General features: G+C 47.5%; 1 protein-coding gene across 2 annotated transcripts in view; it reads left to right on the top strand.

Moving 5' to 3' along the window:
- Window positions 1-10,292: 10,292 nt before the first annotated feature.
- The window catches only part of LOC130276362 (puratrophin-1-like), a 103,662-nt gene continuing 95,359 nt past the window's right edge, over window positions 10,293-18,595 (top strand). For both annotated transcript variants that reach the window (XM_056525617.1, XM_056525618.1), the window contains exon 1: window positions 10,293-10,397. In XM_056525617.1, the coding sequence (XP_056381592.1) occupies window positions 10,395-10,397 (3 nt within the window). In that variant the 5' untranslated portion in view covers window positions 10,293-10,394. The remainder of the gene's footprint in view (window positions 10,398-18,595) is intronic.

Raw genomic sequence — 18,595 nt, forward strand, 5'->3', positions numbered from 1 at the left:
GACCACCGCATTGAAATCAATGGGTCTCGATCTGATGAGAGGACGGCTGGAGCGTGTTTCCATTATAAGTGGAGAGACAATAACACAGACAGATCAAAAGATTGCATGCAATAGTCCCTATGGGGACTAAAAAGTAGCAAAAAATATATATATATCAATAAATGTAAATAATTCCCTTCCCTAATTTAAGTTTGAATCACCCCCTTTTCCCATTTTTTAAATAAAATAAACAAACATAAACAAATTTGGTACTGCCGCGTGCGTAAATGTCTGAACTATTAAAATAAAACATTAATGAAACCACATGGTAAATTGTGTAAACGTTAAAAAAAAAATACTAAAATCTAAAATTTCTGATTGTTGGTCACATCAAAATAAAAGTGGAACTACAGATCATGATCATCATACAGCCCTGTATACAGAAAAAAAGAGTACCTGTCATCAAACCATATTTTCTAAACTACTGTATTTATCGGCGTATAACACGCACTTTTTAGGCTAAAATTTTTAGCCTAAAGTCTATGTGCGTGTTATACGCCGATATCACCCCAGGAAAGGCAGGGGGAGAGAGGCCGTCGCTGCCCGCTTCTCTCCCCCTGCCTTCCCTGGGGTCTAGAGCGCTGCTGCCGGCCCTTCTCACCCCCTGGCTATCGGCGCCGCTGCCCGTTCTGTCCCCCTGACTATCGGTAACGGCGCCGATAGCCAGGGGGAGAGAAGGGGCAGCGGCACCCATTGCCGGCGCCGCTGCCCAGTTATGCCACCATCCTCGGTGGCATAATTACCTGGGTCGGGTCCGCGCTGCTGCAGGCCTCCGGCGTGCGTCCCCTTCGTCGTTGCTATGCGCTGCACGGCACGGCGCATGACGTCAGTGCGCCGCTCCGTGCATAGCAACGACGCAGGGGACGCACGCCGGAGGCCTGCAGCAGCGCGGACCCGACCCAGGTAATTATGCCACCGGGGATGGGGGGAGGCAACGGGGCAGTGGCGCCGGCAATGGGTGCCGCTGCCCCTTCTCTCCCCCTGGCTGTCGGCGCCGCTTCTCTCCCCCTGGCTATCGGCGCCGGCAATGGGGCGCCGGTACCGATAGTCAGGGGGATAGAACGGGCAGCGGCGCGGATAGCCAGGGGGAGAGAAGGGGCAGCAGCAGCGCTCTAGACCCCAGGAAAGGCAGGGGGAGAGAAGCGGGCAGCGACAGCCTCTCTCCCCCTACCTTTCTTGGGGATGTATCGGGGTATACACGCACACACACGCACCCTCATTTTACTATGGATATTTGGGTAAAAAACTTTTTTTACCCAAATATCCTTGGTAAAATGAGGGTGCGTGTTATAGGCCGGTGCGTGGTATACCCCGATAAATACGGTAACTCAGATTATGTTCCCTAACTATTCCTTACACCTCTCCTGCCCTTAAAAAAAAATGTCCGAGCTTTATAAAGCTCTGTATCATACTCACATTGTATGAGCTCCCAGCAGGAGAAAGTGGGCGTTCCCCAGCAGACACGACATCACTGAAGCCTGCAAGAGCTGTGCTTTACCCTGCCCTGCATGCACTTCCTGAGTTTGGTCTCCTGCCAGGCCGGGAGGAGACCAAACTAACTGTTTGGCTTGCTCAGGGAACAGAACAGAGCCACCTAGTGGCCGTTTTTTCAGTCACATTAAAAACATATAAAGGTTGAGAATTTTAACAGCAAGTAAGTGGCAAAGTGTCTTATAATTACATAAGAACAATATATTAAAAGTTTAGGTTGGTGACAGGTACTTTTTAAAGGGGTTTAGAAGAGGACAAATGTACTGATTCTCATACAAAAGGTTATATATTTTTTTGTTGCAGTAAACGTAAACAAAACCTATATAAATCTGATATTGTTGTAATCGTATGGACCTACAGAATAAAGATAACGTGTCAGGTGTACCGAAAAGTGCACTGTGTAGAAACAAAAGCCCCCAAAATGTTATGGCTCTCAGAGTTATTGTTACGCCGAGCGCTCCGGGTCCCCGCTCCTCCCCGGAGCGCTCGCTTCACTCTCCCCGCGGCAGCGCTCCGGTCACGTCCTCTGACCCGGGGCGCTGCGATTCCGCTGCCAGCCGGGATGCGATTCGCGATGCGGGTAGCGCCCGCTCGCGATGCGCACCCCGGCTCCCCTACCTGACTCGCTCTCCGTCTGTTCTGTCCCGGCGCGCGCGGCCCCGCTCCCTAGGGCGCCCGCGCGCCGGGTCTCTGCGATTTAAAGGGCCACTGCGCCGCTGATTGGCGCAGTGGTTCCAATTAGTGTGTTCACCTGTGCACTTCCCTATATCACCTCACTTCCCCTGCACTCCCTTGCCGGATCTTGTTGCCTTAGTGCCAGTGAAAGCGTTCCTTGTGTGTTCCTTGCCTGTGTTTCCAGACCTTCTGCCGTTGCCCCTGACTACGAACCTTGCTGCCTGCCCCGACCTTCTGCTACGTCCGACCTTGCTTTTGCCTACTCCCTTGTACCGCGCCTATCTTCAGCAGCCAGAGAGGTGAGCCGTTGCTAGTGGATACGACCTGGTCACTACCGCCGCAGCAAGACCATCCCGCTTTGCGGCGGGCTCTGGTGAATACCAGTAGTGGCTTAGAACCGGTCCACTAGCACGGTCCACGCCAATCCCTCTCTGGCACAGAGGATCCACTACCTGCCAGCCGGCATCGTGACAGTAGATCCGGCCATGGATCCCGCTGAAGTTCCTCTGCCAGTTGTCGCTGACCTCACCACGGTGGTCGCCCAGCAGTCACAACAGATAGCGCAACAAGGCCAACAGCTGTCTCAACTGACCGTTATGCTACAACAGTTACTACCACAGCTTCAGCAGTCATCTCCTCCGCCAGCTCCTGCACCTCCTCCGCAGCGAGTGGCCGCTCCTGGGATACGCTTATCCTTGCCGGATAAATTTGATGGGGACTCTAAGTTTTGCCGTGGCTTTCTTTCCCAATGTTCCCTGCATCTGGAGATGATGTCGGACCTGTTTCCCACTGAAAGGTCTAAGGTGGCTTTCGTAGTCAGCCTTCTGTCCGGAAAAGCCCTGTCATGGGCCACACCGCTCTGGGACCGCAATGACCCCGTCACTGCCTCTGTACACTCCTTCTTCTCGGAAATCCGAAGTGTCTTTGAGGAACCTGCCCGAGCCTCTTCTGCTGAGACTGCCCTGTTGAACCTGGTCCAGGGTAATTCTTCCGTTGGCGAGTATGCCGTACAATTCCGTACTCTTGCTTCAGAATTGTCCTGGAATAATGAGGCCCTCTGCGCGACCTTCAAAAAAGGCCTATCCAGCAACATTAAAGATGTTCTGGCCGCACGAGAAATTCCTGCTAATCTACATGAACTTATTCACCTAGCCACTCGCATTGACATGCGTTTTTCCGAAAGGCGTCAGGAACTCCGCCAAGATATGGACTCTGTTCGCACGAGGCGTTTCTTCTCCTCGGCTCCTCTCTCCTCTGGTCCCCTGCAATCTGTTCCTGTGCCTCCCGCCGTGGAGGCTATGCAGGTCGACCGGTCTCGCCTGACACCTCAAGAGAGGACACGACGCCGTATGGAGAACCTCTGCCTGTACTGTGCTAGTACCGAACACTTCCTGAGAGATTGTCCTATCCGTCCTCCCCGCCTGGAAAGACGTACGCTGACTCCGCACAAAGGTGAGACAGTCCTTGATGTCTACTCTGCTTCTCCACGTCTTACTGTGCCTGTGCGGATGTCTGCCTCTGCCTTCTCCTTCTCTACAGTGGCCTTCTTGGACTCTGGATCTGCAGGAAATTTTATTTTGGCCTCTCTCGTCAACAGGTTCAACATCCCGGTGACCAGTCTCGCCAGACCCCTCTACATCAATTGTGTAAATAATGAAAGATTGGACTGTTCCATACGTTTCCGCACGGAGCCCCTTCTTATGAGCATCGGATCTCATCATGAGAGGATTGAACTTTTGGTCCTTCCCAATTGCACCTCGGAAATTCTCCTTGGACTTCCCTGGCTTCAACTTCATTCCCCTACCCTGGATTGGTCCACTGGGGAGATCAAGAGTTGGGGGTCCTCTTGTTCCAAGAACTGTCTAAAACCGGTTCCCAGTAACCCTTGCCGTAACTCTGTGGTTCCTCCAGTAACCGGTCTCCCTAAGGCCTATATGGACTTCGCGGATGTTTTCTGCAAAAAACAAGCTGAGACTCTACCTCCTCACAGGCCTTATGATTGCCCTATCGACCTCCTCCCGGGCACTACTCCACCCCGGGGCAGAATTTATCCTCTCTCTGCCCCAGAGACTCTTGCCATGTCCGAATACGTCCAGGAGAATCTAAAAAAGGGCTTTATCCGTAAATCCTCCTCTCCTGCCGGAGCCGGATTTTTCTTTGTGTCCAAAAAAGATGGCTCCCTACGTCCTTGCATTGACTACCGCGGTCTTAATAAAATCACGGTTAAGAACCGCTACCCCTTACCCCTCATCTCTGAACTCTTTGATCGCCTCCAAGGTGCCCACATCTTCACTAAATTGGACTTAAGAGGCGCCTATAACCTCATCCGCATCAGAGAGGGGGACGAGTGGAAAACGGCATTTAACACCAGAGATGGACACTTTGAGTATCTGGTCATGCCCTTTGGACTGTGCAACGCCCCTGCCGTCTTCCAAGACTTTGTCAATGAAATTTTTCGTGATCTGTTATACTCCTGTGTTGTTGTATATCTGGACGATATCCTAATTTTTTCTGCCAATCTAGAAGAACACCGCCAGCATGTCCGTATGGTTCTTCAGAGACTTCGTGACAACCAACTCTATGCCAAAATTGAGAAATGTCTGTTTGAATGCCAATCTCTTCCTTTTCTAGGATATTTGGTCTCTGGCCAGGGACTACAGATGGATCCAGACAAACTCTCTGCCGTCTTAGATTGGCCACGCCCCTCCGGACTCCGTGCTATCCAACGCTTTTTGGGGTTCGCCAATTATTACAGGCAATTTATTCCACATTTTTCTACCATTGTGGCTCCTATCGTGGCTTTAACCAAAAAAAATGCTGATCCCAAGTCCTGGCCTCCTCAAGCAGAAGACGCCTTTAAACGACTCAAGTCTGCCTTTTCTTCGGCTCCCGTCCTCTCCAGACCTGACCCTTCCAAACCCTTCCTATTGGAGGTTGATGCCTCCTCAGTGGGAGCTGGAGCTGTTCTTCTACAAAAAAATTCTTCCGGGCATGCTGTCACTTGTGGTTTTTTCTCTAGGACCTTCTCTCCAGCGGAGAGGAACTACTCCATCGGGGATCGAGAGCTTCTAGCCATTAAATTAGCACTTGAGGAATGGAGGCATCTGCTGGAGGGATCAAGTTCTCCTGTTATTATCTACACCGACCACAAGAACCTCTCCTACCTCCAGTCTGCCCAACGGCTGAATCCTCGCCAGGCCCGGTGGTCTCTGTTCTTTGCCCGATTTAATTTTGAGATTCACTTTCGTCCTGCCGATAAGAACATTAGGGCCGATGCTCTCTCTCGTTCCTCGGATGCCTCAGAAGTTGAACTCTCTCCGCAACACATCATTCCACCTGACTGCCTGATCTCCACTTCTCCTGCCTCCATCAGGCAGACTCCTCCAGGAAAGACCTTTGTTTCTCCTCGCCAACGCCTCGGAATCCTCAAATGGGGTCACTCCTCCCATCTCGCAGGTCATGCGGGTATCAAGAAATCTGTGCAACTCATCTCCCGCTTCTATTGGTGGCCGACTCTGGAGACGGATGTTGTGGACTTTGTGCGAGCCTGCACTATCTGTGCCCGGGATAAGACTCCTCGCCAGAAGCCCGCAGGTTTTCTTCATCCTCTGCCTGTCCCCGAACAGCCTTGGTCTCTGATTGGTATGGATTTTATTACTGATTTACCCCCTTCCCGTGGCAACACTGTTATTTGGGTGGTCGTTGATCGATTCTCCAAAATGGCACATTTCATCCCTCTTCCTGGTCTTCCTTCTGCGCCTCAGTTGGCTAAACAATTTTTTGTACACATTTTTCGTCTTCACGGGTTGCCTACGCAGATTGTCTCGGATAGAGGCGTCCAATTCGTGTCTAAATTCTGGAGGGCTCTCTGTAAACAACTCAAGATTAAATTAAATTTTTCTTCTGCATATCATCCCCAGTCCAATGGACAAGTAGAAAGGATTAACCAGATCTTGGGTGATTATTTGCGACATTTTGTTTCCTCCCGCCAGGATGACTGGGCAGATCTCCTCCCATGGGCCGAATTCTCGTATAACTTCAGGGTCTCTGAGTCTTCCTCCAAATCCCCATTTTTCGTGGTGTACGGCCGTCACCCTCTTCCCCCCCTCCCTACTCCCTTGCCCTCTGGTCTGCCCGCTGTGGATGAAATTTCTCGTGACCTTTCCATCATATGGAGAGAGACCCAAAATTCTCTCTTACAGGCTTCATCACGCATGAAGAAGTTCGCGGATAAGAAAAGAAGAGCTCCCCCCGTTTTTTCCCCTGGAGACAAGGTATGGCTCTCCGCTAAATATGTCCGCTTCCGTGTCCCTAGCTACAAGTTGGGACCACACTATCTTGGTCCTTTCAAAATTTTGTGTCAAATTAATCCTGTCTCTTATAAACTTCTTCTTCCTCCCTCTCTTCGTATCCCTAATGCCTTTCACGTCTCTCTTCTCAAACCACTCATCCTCAACCGTTTTTCTCCCAAATCTGTTCCTCCCACTCCTGTTTCCGGCTCCTCGGACATCTTCTCGGTCAAAGAAATTTTAGCTGCCAAAAAGGTCAGAGGGAAAAATTTTTTTTTAGTGGACTGGGAGGGTTGTGGTCCTGAAGAGAGATCCTGGGAACCTGAGGACAACATCCTAGACAAAAGTCTGCTCCTCAGGTTCTCAGGCTCTAAGAAGAGGGGGAGACCCAAGGGGGGGGGTACTGTTACGCCGAGCGCTCCGGGTCCCCGCTCCTCCCCGGAGCGCTCGCTTCACTCTCCCCGCGGCAGCGCTCCGGTCACGTCCTCTGACCCGGGGCGCTGCGATTCCGCTGCCAGCCGGGATGCGATTCGCGATGCGGGTAGCGCCCGCTCGCGATGCGCACCCCGGCTCCCCTACCTGACTCGCTCTCCGTCTGTTCTGTCCCGGCGCGCGCGGCCCCGCTCCCTAGGGCGCGCGCGCGCCGGGTCTCTGCGATTTAAAGGGCCACTGCGCCGCTGATTGGCGCAGTGGTTCCAATTAGTGTGTTCACCTGTGCACTTCCCTATATCACCTCACTTCCCCTGCACTCCCTTGCCGGATCTTGTTGCCTTAGTGCCAGTGAAAGCGTTCCTTGTGTGTTCCTTGCCTGTGTTTCCAGACCTTCTGCCGTTGCCCCTGACTACGAACCTTGCTGCCTGCCCCGACCTTCTGCTACGTCCGACCTTGCTTTTGCCTACTCCCTTGTACCGCGCCTATCTTCAGCAGCCAGAGAGGTGAGCCGTTGCTAGTGGATACGACCTGGTCACTACCGCCGCAGCAAGACCATCCCGCTTTGCGGCGGGCTCTGGTGAAAACCAGTAGTGACTTAGAACCGATCCACTAGCACGGTCCACGCCAATCCCTCTCTGGCACAGAGGATCCACTACCTGCCAGCCGGCATCGTGACAGTTATGGCAGGTGTACCGAAAAGTGCACTGTGTAGAAACAAAAGCCCCCAAAATGTAAAGAGTTATGGCTCTCAGAAGAAAAGGAGGAAAAAATTAAAATGCAAAAATGAAATGTAATGGTCTGCAGAATAAAGTTCAATTATAATTTATGTACTCCATAGTTTCACAAAATATTTTATAATAATGTAACCCCTTAAGGACCCAGGGCGTACAGGTACACCCTGATGTCCTGGGACTTAAGGACTCAGGGCGTACCTGTACGCCTGTGCGAATTCCAGTCCCCGCCGGGCTGGGACCTGGATGCCTGCTGAAATCATTCATCAGGCACCCCGTGCAAAACCCTGGGGATCGCCGCAAATTCCGCAGATTCTGGGTCAATCTGGTCCCCGGTGACCCGGAAAAAAGGGTGAAAGGTACTGTATTATACGGCACCTATCACTCTTTAGAAGCAGGAGTGAGGTGGCACTGGTGCTAGTCCTGGGTGGTATGACCAAAAATGTATATCACAGTATTTTTCTAAATTACGTCTGTTTCACAGTATTTAACGGTATTTCGGGGGGTCCTCAGTATAGTGTCAGGTGGTCGGGGGTCCTCACCATGGTACCCTGGGTCTCGGTCAGGCCGTCCGGTAACTCTCCTCCATGTCTGCGAAGTTCTGCTCGAGTTTCTCGCGCCCGCCCGGAAGTCACGTGCTCACTGGGAGTTGTAGTCCCCTCCCAACTCCTCACAGTCAATTCAGTGCAGCTTGGACTACACTTCTCAGAGACGCTGTACGGCCGGACGTTTCTCTACCCCATCACGCATTGGAGTTGGTTGCAATGGAAACTGTATTGCTGTATGTGAAAAATTCATATCGTAAAAGAAAAAACACACCGGTATACCGCCAAGCACTAACTGGTGCCACCTCACGATTGTCCTGATTCGTCGGCGGTTACCGGCCGACGAATCAGGACGCTTGCTGTGGGGGTGTCCCTAACGGCACCCGCCCCGCCCATACTCCGGAGGGTGAGAGTGGGTGCCGGGAGTGTGTACCTGTAGTGAGGGCCCCTGATCCCATGATCAGGGCCCCCGGAGCGAAGACAGCAGCAGCGGCTTGATGACAGGCAGGACATGCGCAGCAGCAGGAGGTAAGGCTGTGCCTCCTGCTGTTGCCTAGCAACAACTCCCAGAATGCACAAAAGGGCATGCTGGGAGTTATTGTTATGCAACAGCAGAAGGCACAACTTCAACTCCCAGCATGCCTTTTGGCCAACATCTGCGATCACGCGGATGTCCACCATTAACCCCTCAGATGCCGTGATCAATACCGATCACGGCATCTGCGGCAATGCGCATGTTAAAATAGATGATTGGATCGCCCGCAGCGCTGCTGCGGGGATCCGATCATCTGTAATGGCGGCCGGAGGTCCCCTCACCTGCCTCCGGCCATCTCCTTGGGTCTTCTGCACTGGTCTGAGATCGAGCAGACCAGAGCAGAAGATAGCCGATAATGCTGATCAGTGCTATGCCTATGCATAGAACTAAACACTATTAGCAATCAGCTGATTGCTATTGATAGTCCTCTATAAAAAAGTAAAAAAAAGTTGAAAAATTTAAAAATAAAAAGTTAAATAAATAAAAATGAAAATGGTCCCTTTTTCCCATTTTACCCCCCAAAAGTGTAAATTTATTTTTTATAAACATATTTGGTATCGCTGTGTGCGTAAATCAAAAATATAATGTTGATTATCCCGTACGCTGAATGGTGTAAATGTAAAAAATAAAAAATAAAGTCCAAAAATACAGCTTTTTTGTCACATTTTATTCCCCAAAAAATGTAAAAAAGATTTTCTAAAAGTTTTATATATGCAAATATAGTATCAATAAAAAGTACAGATGACGGCTCAAAAAATGAACCCTCATACCGCCCTATATGCGGAAAAATGAAAATGTTATAGGTGGTTAAAATAGGGCGATTTTAGATTAGTGATTTTATACAAAAAGTTTAAGATTTTTTTTAAGCAGTACATAAATATAAAAATACATAGCCATGGGTATCATTTTAATCGTATTGACCCACAGAATAAAGAACACGTCATTTTTACCGTAAAGTGTACAGTGTGAAAATGAAACCATCCAAAATGTGCAAAATTGTGGTTTTCATTTAAATTTCCTCTGTAAAAAAATATTTCTTTGGGTTCGCCGTACATTTTCTGGTAAAATTAGAGGTTTCATTACAAAGTATAATTGGTCACGGAAAAAACAAGCCCTTATATGGCTCTGTAGATGGAAATACAAAAGAGTTATGGATTTTAGAAGGCGAGGAGGAAAAAATTTAAACCCAAAAATAAAATTGGCCTGGTCCTTAAGGTGAAAATGGGCTTGGTCCTTAAGGGGTTAAGTTGAAAAAAAAGCTGTCACCAAAATTTGCTGTTAGTAATGGTTAAATAAAGTACATGAAGGGACCACCGTGGTCTGCAACCTTCTTTTGCCCCCGCTGCTGCTAAACTCCAAGCATGCCCTGATATTCTGCATACTGGGAGCTGTAGTTTGGCAGCCACGGGTTGCAGATCAACGAGAACTACGTTGTTCCTTTGTCTTCTTCCAGAAGGGATGTCAGCCACTTGCTGGTACTTGTAGTTGTCCCTCATAGTCTGGTCGGGGTCAGCGCCGTCGGCACTCGCACTCCCCTTGTGGCGGGTTTTCGCAGTACACAGGAGGGGGCGGGGCCGGCTGAGCGCTGCTCCGGGGCTCTCACTACTCCGGAATATGGCAGCGAGGTGAGCGGAGGAGAGCGAGCGGCACCGGAGACATGGTAAGGGGCACTCTTCTCAGGTAGCTGTCCTGCAGAGCGGAGGGGGCACATGCTTGGCACAACTCTGCTCCGGTATCACCTGTCACCCCCTGCAACCTTTACACGAGCTGGCGGGATGTGAGGGGCTGGGATGGAGCGGTGTGTGCAGTACATGGTGCATGGACACGGTGTTCTGCAACTTCTTAGTAGTTGTCACGGGCCATGGTATGGAATGTAGTGAGCACCGCGGGCTGTATGTGCAATGTTGTGTCTGTGGTGTGTGTTGTCTGTGTCCTGTCTGTGACCTGTGTGATCCTATTGTTATGTTGTATGCTGTGCTGGGGCTCTTTCTCCTCAGTCTTTCCAGTCTGAATACAGTGTTTTGTATGTGACTTTACCATCGTAAAAGTATGTATATCATTTGTATGACACTTGTGTATGTAAGTTCACTATTGTCATGTATGTATATTGCTTGTATGACACTTATATATGTGAGATCACTATTATCATGTATGTATATTGCTTGTATGACACTTGTGTATGAGGATTCACTATTGTCATGTATGTATATTGCTTGTATGACACTTATATATGTGATATCACTATCATTTATTTATATTGCTTGTATGACACTTATATATGTGAGATCACTATTGTCGTGTATGTATATCGCTTATATGACACTTATATGTGAGATCACTATTATCGTGTATGTATATTGGTTGTATGACACTTGTGTATGAGGATTCACTATTGTCCTTTTATGTATATTGCTTGTATGACACTTATATATGTGAGATCACTATTGTGTATGTTTATTGCTTGTATGACACTTATATATGTGAGATCACTATTGTCATGTATGTATATTGCTTGTGTGACACTTATATATGTGAGATCACTATTGTCATGTATGTATATTGCTTGTGTGACACTTATATATGTGAGATCACTATTGTCATGTATGTATATTGCTTGCAAGACACTTATATATGTGAGATCACTATTGTCATGTATGTATATTGCTTGTATGACACTTATATATGTGAGATCACTATTGTGTATGTTTATTGCTTGTGTGACACTTATATATGTGAGATCACTATTGTCGTGTATGTATATCACTTGTATGACACTTATATATGTGAGATCACTATTGTCATGTATGTATATCAGTTGTATGACACTTGTGTATGAGGATTCACTATTGTCATGTATGTATATTGCTTGTATGACACTTGTGTATGAGGATTCACTATTGTCCTTTATGTATATTGCTTGTATAACACTTATATATGTGAGATCACTATTGTCATGTATGTATATCACTTGAATGAGACTTGTGTATGTGAGTTCACGCATCTTAGTGTATCACTTGGATATGTGAGATCACTGTTATTTTGTAAGTATGACACTTGTGTATGTAAGTTCACTCATGTAAGTATACATTTATATGACACTTTTATATATGTGAGATCACTATTGTCATGTATGTATGTTATTTATTTAACACTTGTGTAGGTGAGATCACTATATTCATGTATGTATATCACTTTAGGACACTTTTATATGAGTTCACTATTGTCATGCATGTATATAATTTGTGAGATACTTGTATTTGATTTCACTATTGTCATGTATGTATGTATGACACTTGTTGGAGTGTGACCTTGTATCCACCATAGGTTTCATCAATAGCTTCGCTTTGTTTCTTTTGAGTCAGTTGCTAAACTTTTTACATATATCCTCCCTTAGTCCCAGTATTTTCATTTTATGTACTAACCTTTTGTGCAGAACAGCATAAAATTCCTTAGAAAAATCCAGATATACAATATCCACAGCTTCACCCCGATCCAATCTATAACTGATCTTCTTATAGAAACTGATCAGATTGGTCTGACAGGACCGATCCTGCATAAACTCATGTTGATGCTGTGTTAGGCTGCATTCACACCTCGTTTTTACGTTATGGGTGCCGGATCTCCCGTACCCCAGTTGGATCAGCGCTGAAATCCATTTAGTTTAATGAGCCGACTGGAGTCAAACAGTGACTCCAATTGGCTCATTTTTGACCCATATACAGTTTCCTGACCGGACCTAAAACCGTAGTATACTACGGTTTTAGGTCCGGTCAAAAATGAGCCGACCGGAGTCACCGTTTGACTCCAGTCGGCTCATTAAAGTAAATGGATTTCAGCGCTGGTCCGACTGGGGTATGGGAGAGCCTGGTTTGCCCCTCCCCAGCCAGATCCGGCACCCGCAACGTAAAAAACGAGGTGTGAATGCAGCCTTAATAGGTTATTTTCATTAAAGGGAAAGTCCACTGATTGATCATATAGATCCAGCTGAATGGATAGTCCACTGGCTGAGTGGGCTGTCACTCCTGCTCATCTCTGTTGATCCAGAGGAAGGAAAATAAACCCTTGTGGGGCTGATGCCAATTGCCCCATACCAGGGGGAAAAATTCCTTGGCAATCAGAATAAATCCCTGGATCAATGTTCTGTCACCATATATCTAGTATTCATAACCTGTAATCATATAAATGGTTGCCCTGCATAGTACCAGGTGTGGTTGGTACACGTATACTGGTACACCGCTTAACTGGTAATATGCAGGCCATCCCTAAAATCAGGATACCTGGGTTCAGACATTATGTTGCTCTGAATATCACCCAATTAGTACAGGTATTGTATTTGTGCACAGGTATCTCAGGTATCCTGGCACCCGAGCAGACATATCTGTAATAAGATGCTCTAGAATGCCCCACTGAGACACGACATCAAATCCTTCAATTCAGTAGGCCCATCCTTGGAATTGTACCGTGGGAAGGACTGTGTTGTGCTGCTAAAGCCCTGAGAGGAAAGAAACGTGTTTAGTTTGGGCATGTGCCAGTTCAGAATAATCCAGGGCTGATGACCCAGAGTCTCCAGTGCGCTGTATGTATTGCTGCACCTTGTGTGACCAGTCAGTGTTCAGGTAGTTACTGGATAGCATTGCCACCTGACCAACAGACCCCACTATAAGAGATAGTATAGCAGGTGCTGGGTATTTGCATTCGATGACAACTTCCCTGTGTAGACCCATCTGTGCTAAGAATAAAAGAGGAAATTGTTTGCATTTGTAGTTCCACCATTCAGCTGGATCTATATGATCAATAGTGATATGTCACCTGTCGTGGAAACACAGCAAAGGTGCAGACATTTGGGCAGATTTACCAAAACTGGGGTTTCATGTGCCAGTCTAGACCAGTCTAATTTGGTACACTTAAAGGAGTAGTCCAGTGGTGAACAACTTATCCCCTATCCTAAGGATAGGGGATAAGTTTGAGATTGCGGGGGGTCCGACTGCTGGGGCCCCCAGCGATCTGTACGGAGCCCTGACAGCCCGCGGGAAGGGGGCGTGTCGACCTCCGCACAAAGTGGCGGCCGTCACGCCCCCTCAATACAACTCTATCGCAGACCCGAAGAGCTGCCTTCGGCAATCTCCGGCTCTGCCATAGAGATGTATTGAGGGGGCGTGTCGGCCGCCGCTTCGTGCGGAGGTCGACACTCGCTATTTGGCCAGAGAGCCTGGCCCCCGTACAGAGAGATCGCAGGGGGCCCCAGCGGTCAGACCCCGCGATCTAAAACTTATCCCCTATCCTTAGGATAGGGGATAAGTTTTTCACCACTGGACTACCCCTTTAAAGGGGTACTCCGCTGCTTAGCGTTTGGAACAAACTGTTCTGAACACTGGAGTCAGCAGCTCGTGATGTCATAGCCCCACCTCCTCATGATGTCACGCCCTACACCCCTCAATGCAAGTCTATGGGAGGGGGCATGACAGCGTCATGCCCCCTCCCATAGACTTGCATTGAGGGGGGCGGGGCGTGACTTCATGAGGAGGTGGGGCTTCCATGTGTAGGATCATCAAACAAAAAGGAATTTCTACAATAGGTGAGTATTATGCTCACCTTATACGGTTGTGCAAACAGAGGCACAACACTCAAGCTGGTGGAATGGAGATCACGCTATTGCAGTGCTGGCTGGCTGCTGCAGGTATCCCACGCCGGTGTGAGGTGGTTTTTTGCGCCCCGTAGATCCATGCGTCTGCTCCTCCCCCAGCTCTCTGAACATTTCCGAAGCTAGAGCTTGGGGAGGGCAGAGCAAGGGGAGGGAGGAGGTTCACGCCCCCTCCCTCATCTCCCCTCCCTGAGCTCGGCTGGACGCAGATCACTACGGCACGCCCCCTCCCTGAGGACATAGATCTCCACGACAGGTCCCCTCCCTCATCTCCCCAAGCTGAGGACGTAGAGCAGTGCCCCCAATGAGCTCTATGTGTAAAGGGGGACATACTGTACGGGCTAAATGTCCCCCTTTAGCCCGTACAGTATGTCCCCCTTTAGCCCGTACAGTATGTCCCCCTTTACACATAGAGCTCATTGGGAGCACTGCTCTACGTCCTCAGCTCGGGGAGATGAGGGAGGGGACCTGCCGTGGAGATTTACGTCCTCAGCTCGGGGAGATCAGGGAGGGGTCCTGCTGTGGCGATCTATGTCCTCTGCCGTAGTGATCTGCGTCCAGCCGAGCTCAGGGAGGGGAGATGAGGGAGGGGACGTGAACCTCCTCCCTCCCCTTGCTCTGCCCTCCCCCAGTTCTAGCTTCGGAAATGTTCAGAGAGCTGAGGGAGGAGCGGACGCATGGATCTACGGGGGCGCAAAAAACCACCTCACACCGGGCTGGCGTCTCAAGGAAACTGGAACACACACACTGGATTAATTGGGAATTGTTCCTGCGCTGCTGAATCTCCCAACAGGATGAAGTAAAGGTAAGAGAGAGAATCTTTTCCAAACTCTATTAAACATGCAACGCGTTTCAGAACCGGGATGGCCCTTTCATCAGCAGATGCCTGATGAAAGGGCCATCCTGGTTTCTGAAACGCATTGCATGTTTAATAAAGTTTGGAAAAGATTATGGCCGACATTTATCATTGTCTTTAGACTGTTTTTTGTGTCTACAAGAGGCACAAAAAGGTGCAAGCAGGGTTTATTTGCGCCTTTTCTGTGCCCTTTTGTTTACACAATTCTGCTGATTTTGAGTTGCAATCCACTGATTTTGGCAATACACATGATATAGAAGGGATTTATGAACTGTGCCTTTTGTAAAAAGGCGCAAAAAAGGTGCAAAGCCACTGAAAAGTCTCTAAAACTACACCATCCCAGACCTGGCGTAGCTTTTTGGTGTATGTGAAGAGAGAAATTACAGAAAATGTGACCTGCACAAAATTTATCAAATGCTCTGTAAACATTTAATAAATTTGGTGCTACTACACATTACAGCACACAAAAAAAAGGTGTAAAAAAATGCTTCACTTACACCTACAATGATAAATGCTTCACTTACACCTACAATGATAAATGCTTCACTTACACCTACAATGATAAATGCTTCACTTACACCTACAATGATAAATGCTTCACTTACACCTACAATGATAAATGTGGGCCTATATCTCTTACCTTCTTTACTTCATCCTGTTGGGAGATTCAGCAGCGCAGGAACAATTCCCAATTAATCCAGTGTGTGTTCCACTATTTAAAGGGGTATTCCAGGCCAAAACTTTTTTTATATATATCAACTGGCTCCGGAAAGATAAACAGATTTGTAAATTACTTCTATTAAAAAATCTTAATCCTTCCAATAGTTATTAGCTTCTGAAGTTGAGTTGTTGTTTTCTGTCTAACTGCTCTCTGATGACTCACGTCCCGGGAGCTGTGTAGTTCCTATGGGGATATTCTCCCATCATGCACAGCTCCTGGGACGTGACCTCATCATTGAGCAGTTAGACAGAAAACTTCAGTAGCTAATAACTATTGGAAGGATTAAGATTTTTAAATAGAAGTAATTTACAAATCTGTATAACTTTCCGGAGCCAGTTGATATATATATAAAAAAGGTTTTGCCTGGAATACCCCTTTAAGTATAGGCACTGAGCTTTCTCAGGAGACACAAAATATCACACCTGCAGGTCAATTACATGCTGGGCATGCTTGGTGCCTGATAGACCCCCATTTGACCCTTATGGGGTCTGGTACATGTCCAAAATGGTGTCTGACATTTTAAAAGACAAAAGAGAACCGCATGCTGTGCTGTTGTGTACCCTTTTTTTTTTTCATAAATCCCCCCCAGGGACTATGGCAGTGTGATCATTTCTGTTCCCTGTGAAGGTGAAGATGTGATGGAGATCAGGATGTTTCCCCTCTGTCTGGAGGAAGGTCCTCCTCCTCCTCCTCCATTTGTAGACTGTTCCAGCTCTTGACATAGCTAAGTGCCATTTCTATGATGTCACTAAGGTAAATTTGGTGTTCACGGAAATCCAATGGTTAAATGTACTCTTCCAATGAAATCAAGTGCCAACACAAGTGTGCCCAGCCGTGGTGATCGGGGTCAGTGGTTATCACATCTGAGTGGATATTTTTAGGTGGCTATATTTTCCCTTTTAGCTAGTATTTCAGGCCTAAATATATATGTACAGCTATATTCAAAATAGATAGCTTCCCGAGACGGACGCGGAGACTGTAAACTTGTCTGGACCTGTAGTGCTGGACGACCAAAAAGCCACTTCCAGGAAAATGATGCAGCAGTGATGTTATGTCCCCCACCCTGGATTACAGCCGGACTTATCTGCAGTATCCAGCCCCCCCATCCCCCCCATGTGAAATGGTCCAGGGAGCTGAGATACGGTGAGCTCCTTCACATGGACCTCACTGGCTGGTGGGAAGCAGTTTTGGCTCCTACCATACATTTTCTTGTAGGGGGGAATTCTACCTTGTCACATAGAACCCCATAGCCCGGTTACTGGACAGCTGTGAGTCGTCTTGTCTCCTCAATTCATCTTATTTAGAAGCTAAAGTAGATGTGGGGACCCTGTGTGTCCTAGCCCTTCTGTTACAGACCTCGCCCGGAGTATCTGGTCATGGCACACCACTGGTTTTTATTCTTCTCCTTATCTGATTTGCATTACTGCACTTTTGCATAGAGATCATTTGTTGATTAACTCTTTCAGGACAGTCAGCCCTGGCTCAGGATGGTGTTTACAATGAAAACAATTCTGCAGCTACCTTTCTGTATGATTTTGAGCTATGCTTCGCCATTGGTATCCAAAGCTGCTTTCACAATTCTGCTGGTTGCTTTTGGAAACACAGAGCAGTTTAGTTCCACCCCCCGTCAGTCATGTGACCTAACAGTTCTACTCTAGCTCGATTTGGTTGTGAATGGTGCAGTGCTTATTCTGAGGTGCACACTGGATACAAGATCAATAAAGCAAAGCATTTACTGAGAACTGTGCGGAGATTGTACCTGTGGAATCTTGAGAATTGTTGTTCTGAAGGGGAGATTTCCCTTAAAGGGGTACTCCGCTGAACCTTGGAGCCGGGAGCTTGTGACATGGCCCCGCCCCTCATGACATCACACCCCGCCCCCTCAATGCAAGTCTATGGAAGGGGGTGTGACAGCCGTGGATGCTTAAGGCAAGGCAGAGGTAGTATGAATTTGTTAGTTTTTTTTTTTAACATTTGTGCAACATTTTTCCCAAAAAAATAAAATAAAAAAAAGACAGTTAATAAATCTCGTAAACTGCATAGTCAAGAATGAAGCACTGCATTTCACAGTCACTCAGCAGCTGAGCGCACATCATAGTCGGGACCCACATTAACCCTTTAGACACCGCGATCAAAGTTGATCACGGCATCAAAAAGTCCTGAGATGTACTGCCGGTTAGCTTATGGATGCTGATTGGGATCTCCGCGGTGTAATTGCGGTTTCCTGATCAGCTGTGAGGACAGCCGGAGGTTCCTTACCCTGCTTCGTGCGTCCGATCATTGCTCCTTTACTGCTGCCAGCCATGGAACGCCAATAACACTGATCACTGCTATGCTATGGCATAGCATTGATCAGTGTATGCATGTAATAGTCCCCTATGGGGACTACAAAAGTGGAAAATAAATTGTAAAAAATAATAAATGTGAATTAACCCCTTACCAATAAAAACATTGAATTACCCCCTTTTTCAAAAAAGTTTAAATAAAAAAAAAAATTTAATATAAAAAAAAGCCCTTTCTTATATATAACACTCCTTTTTCCCATTAAAGGGGTACTCCGGTGAAAAACTTTTTTTTTTTTTTTAATTTTTTTTTTAAATCAACTGGTGCCAGAAAGTTAAACAGATTTGTAAATTACTT

Source organism: Hyla sarda, chromosome 6 (assembly GCF_029499605.1).
Source record: "Hyla sarda isolate aHylSar1 chromosome 6, aHylSar1.hap1, whole genome shotgun sequence".
Taxonomy (NCBI): Eukaryota; Metazoa; Chordata; class Amphibia; order Anura; family Hylidae; genus Hyla; species Hyla sarda.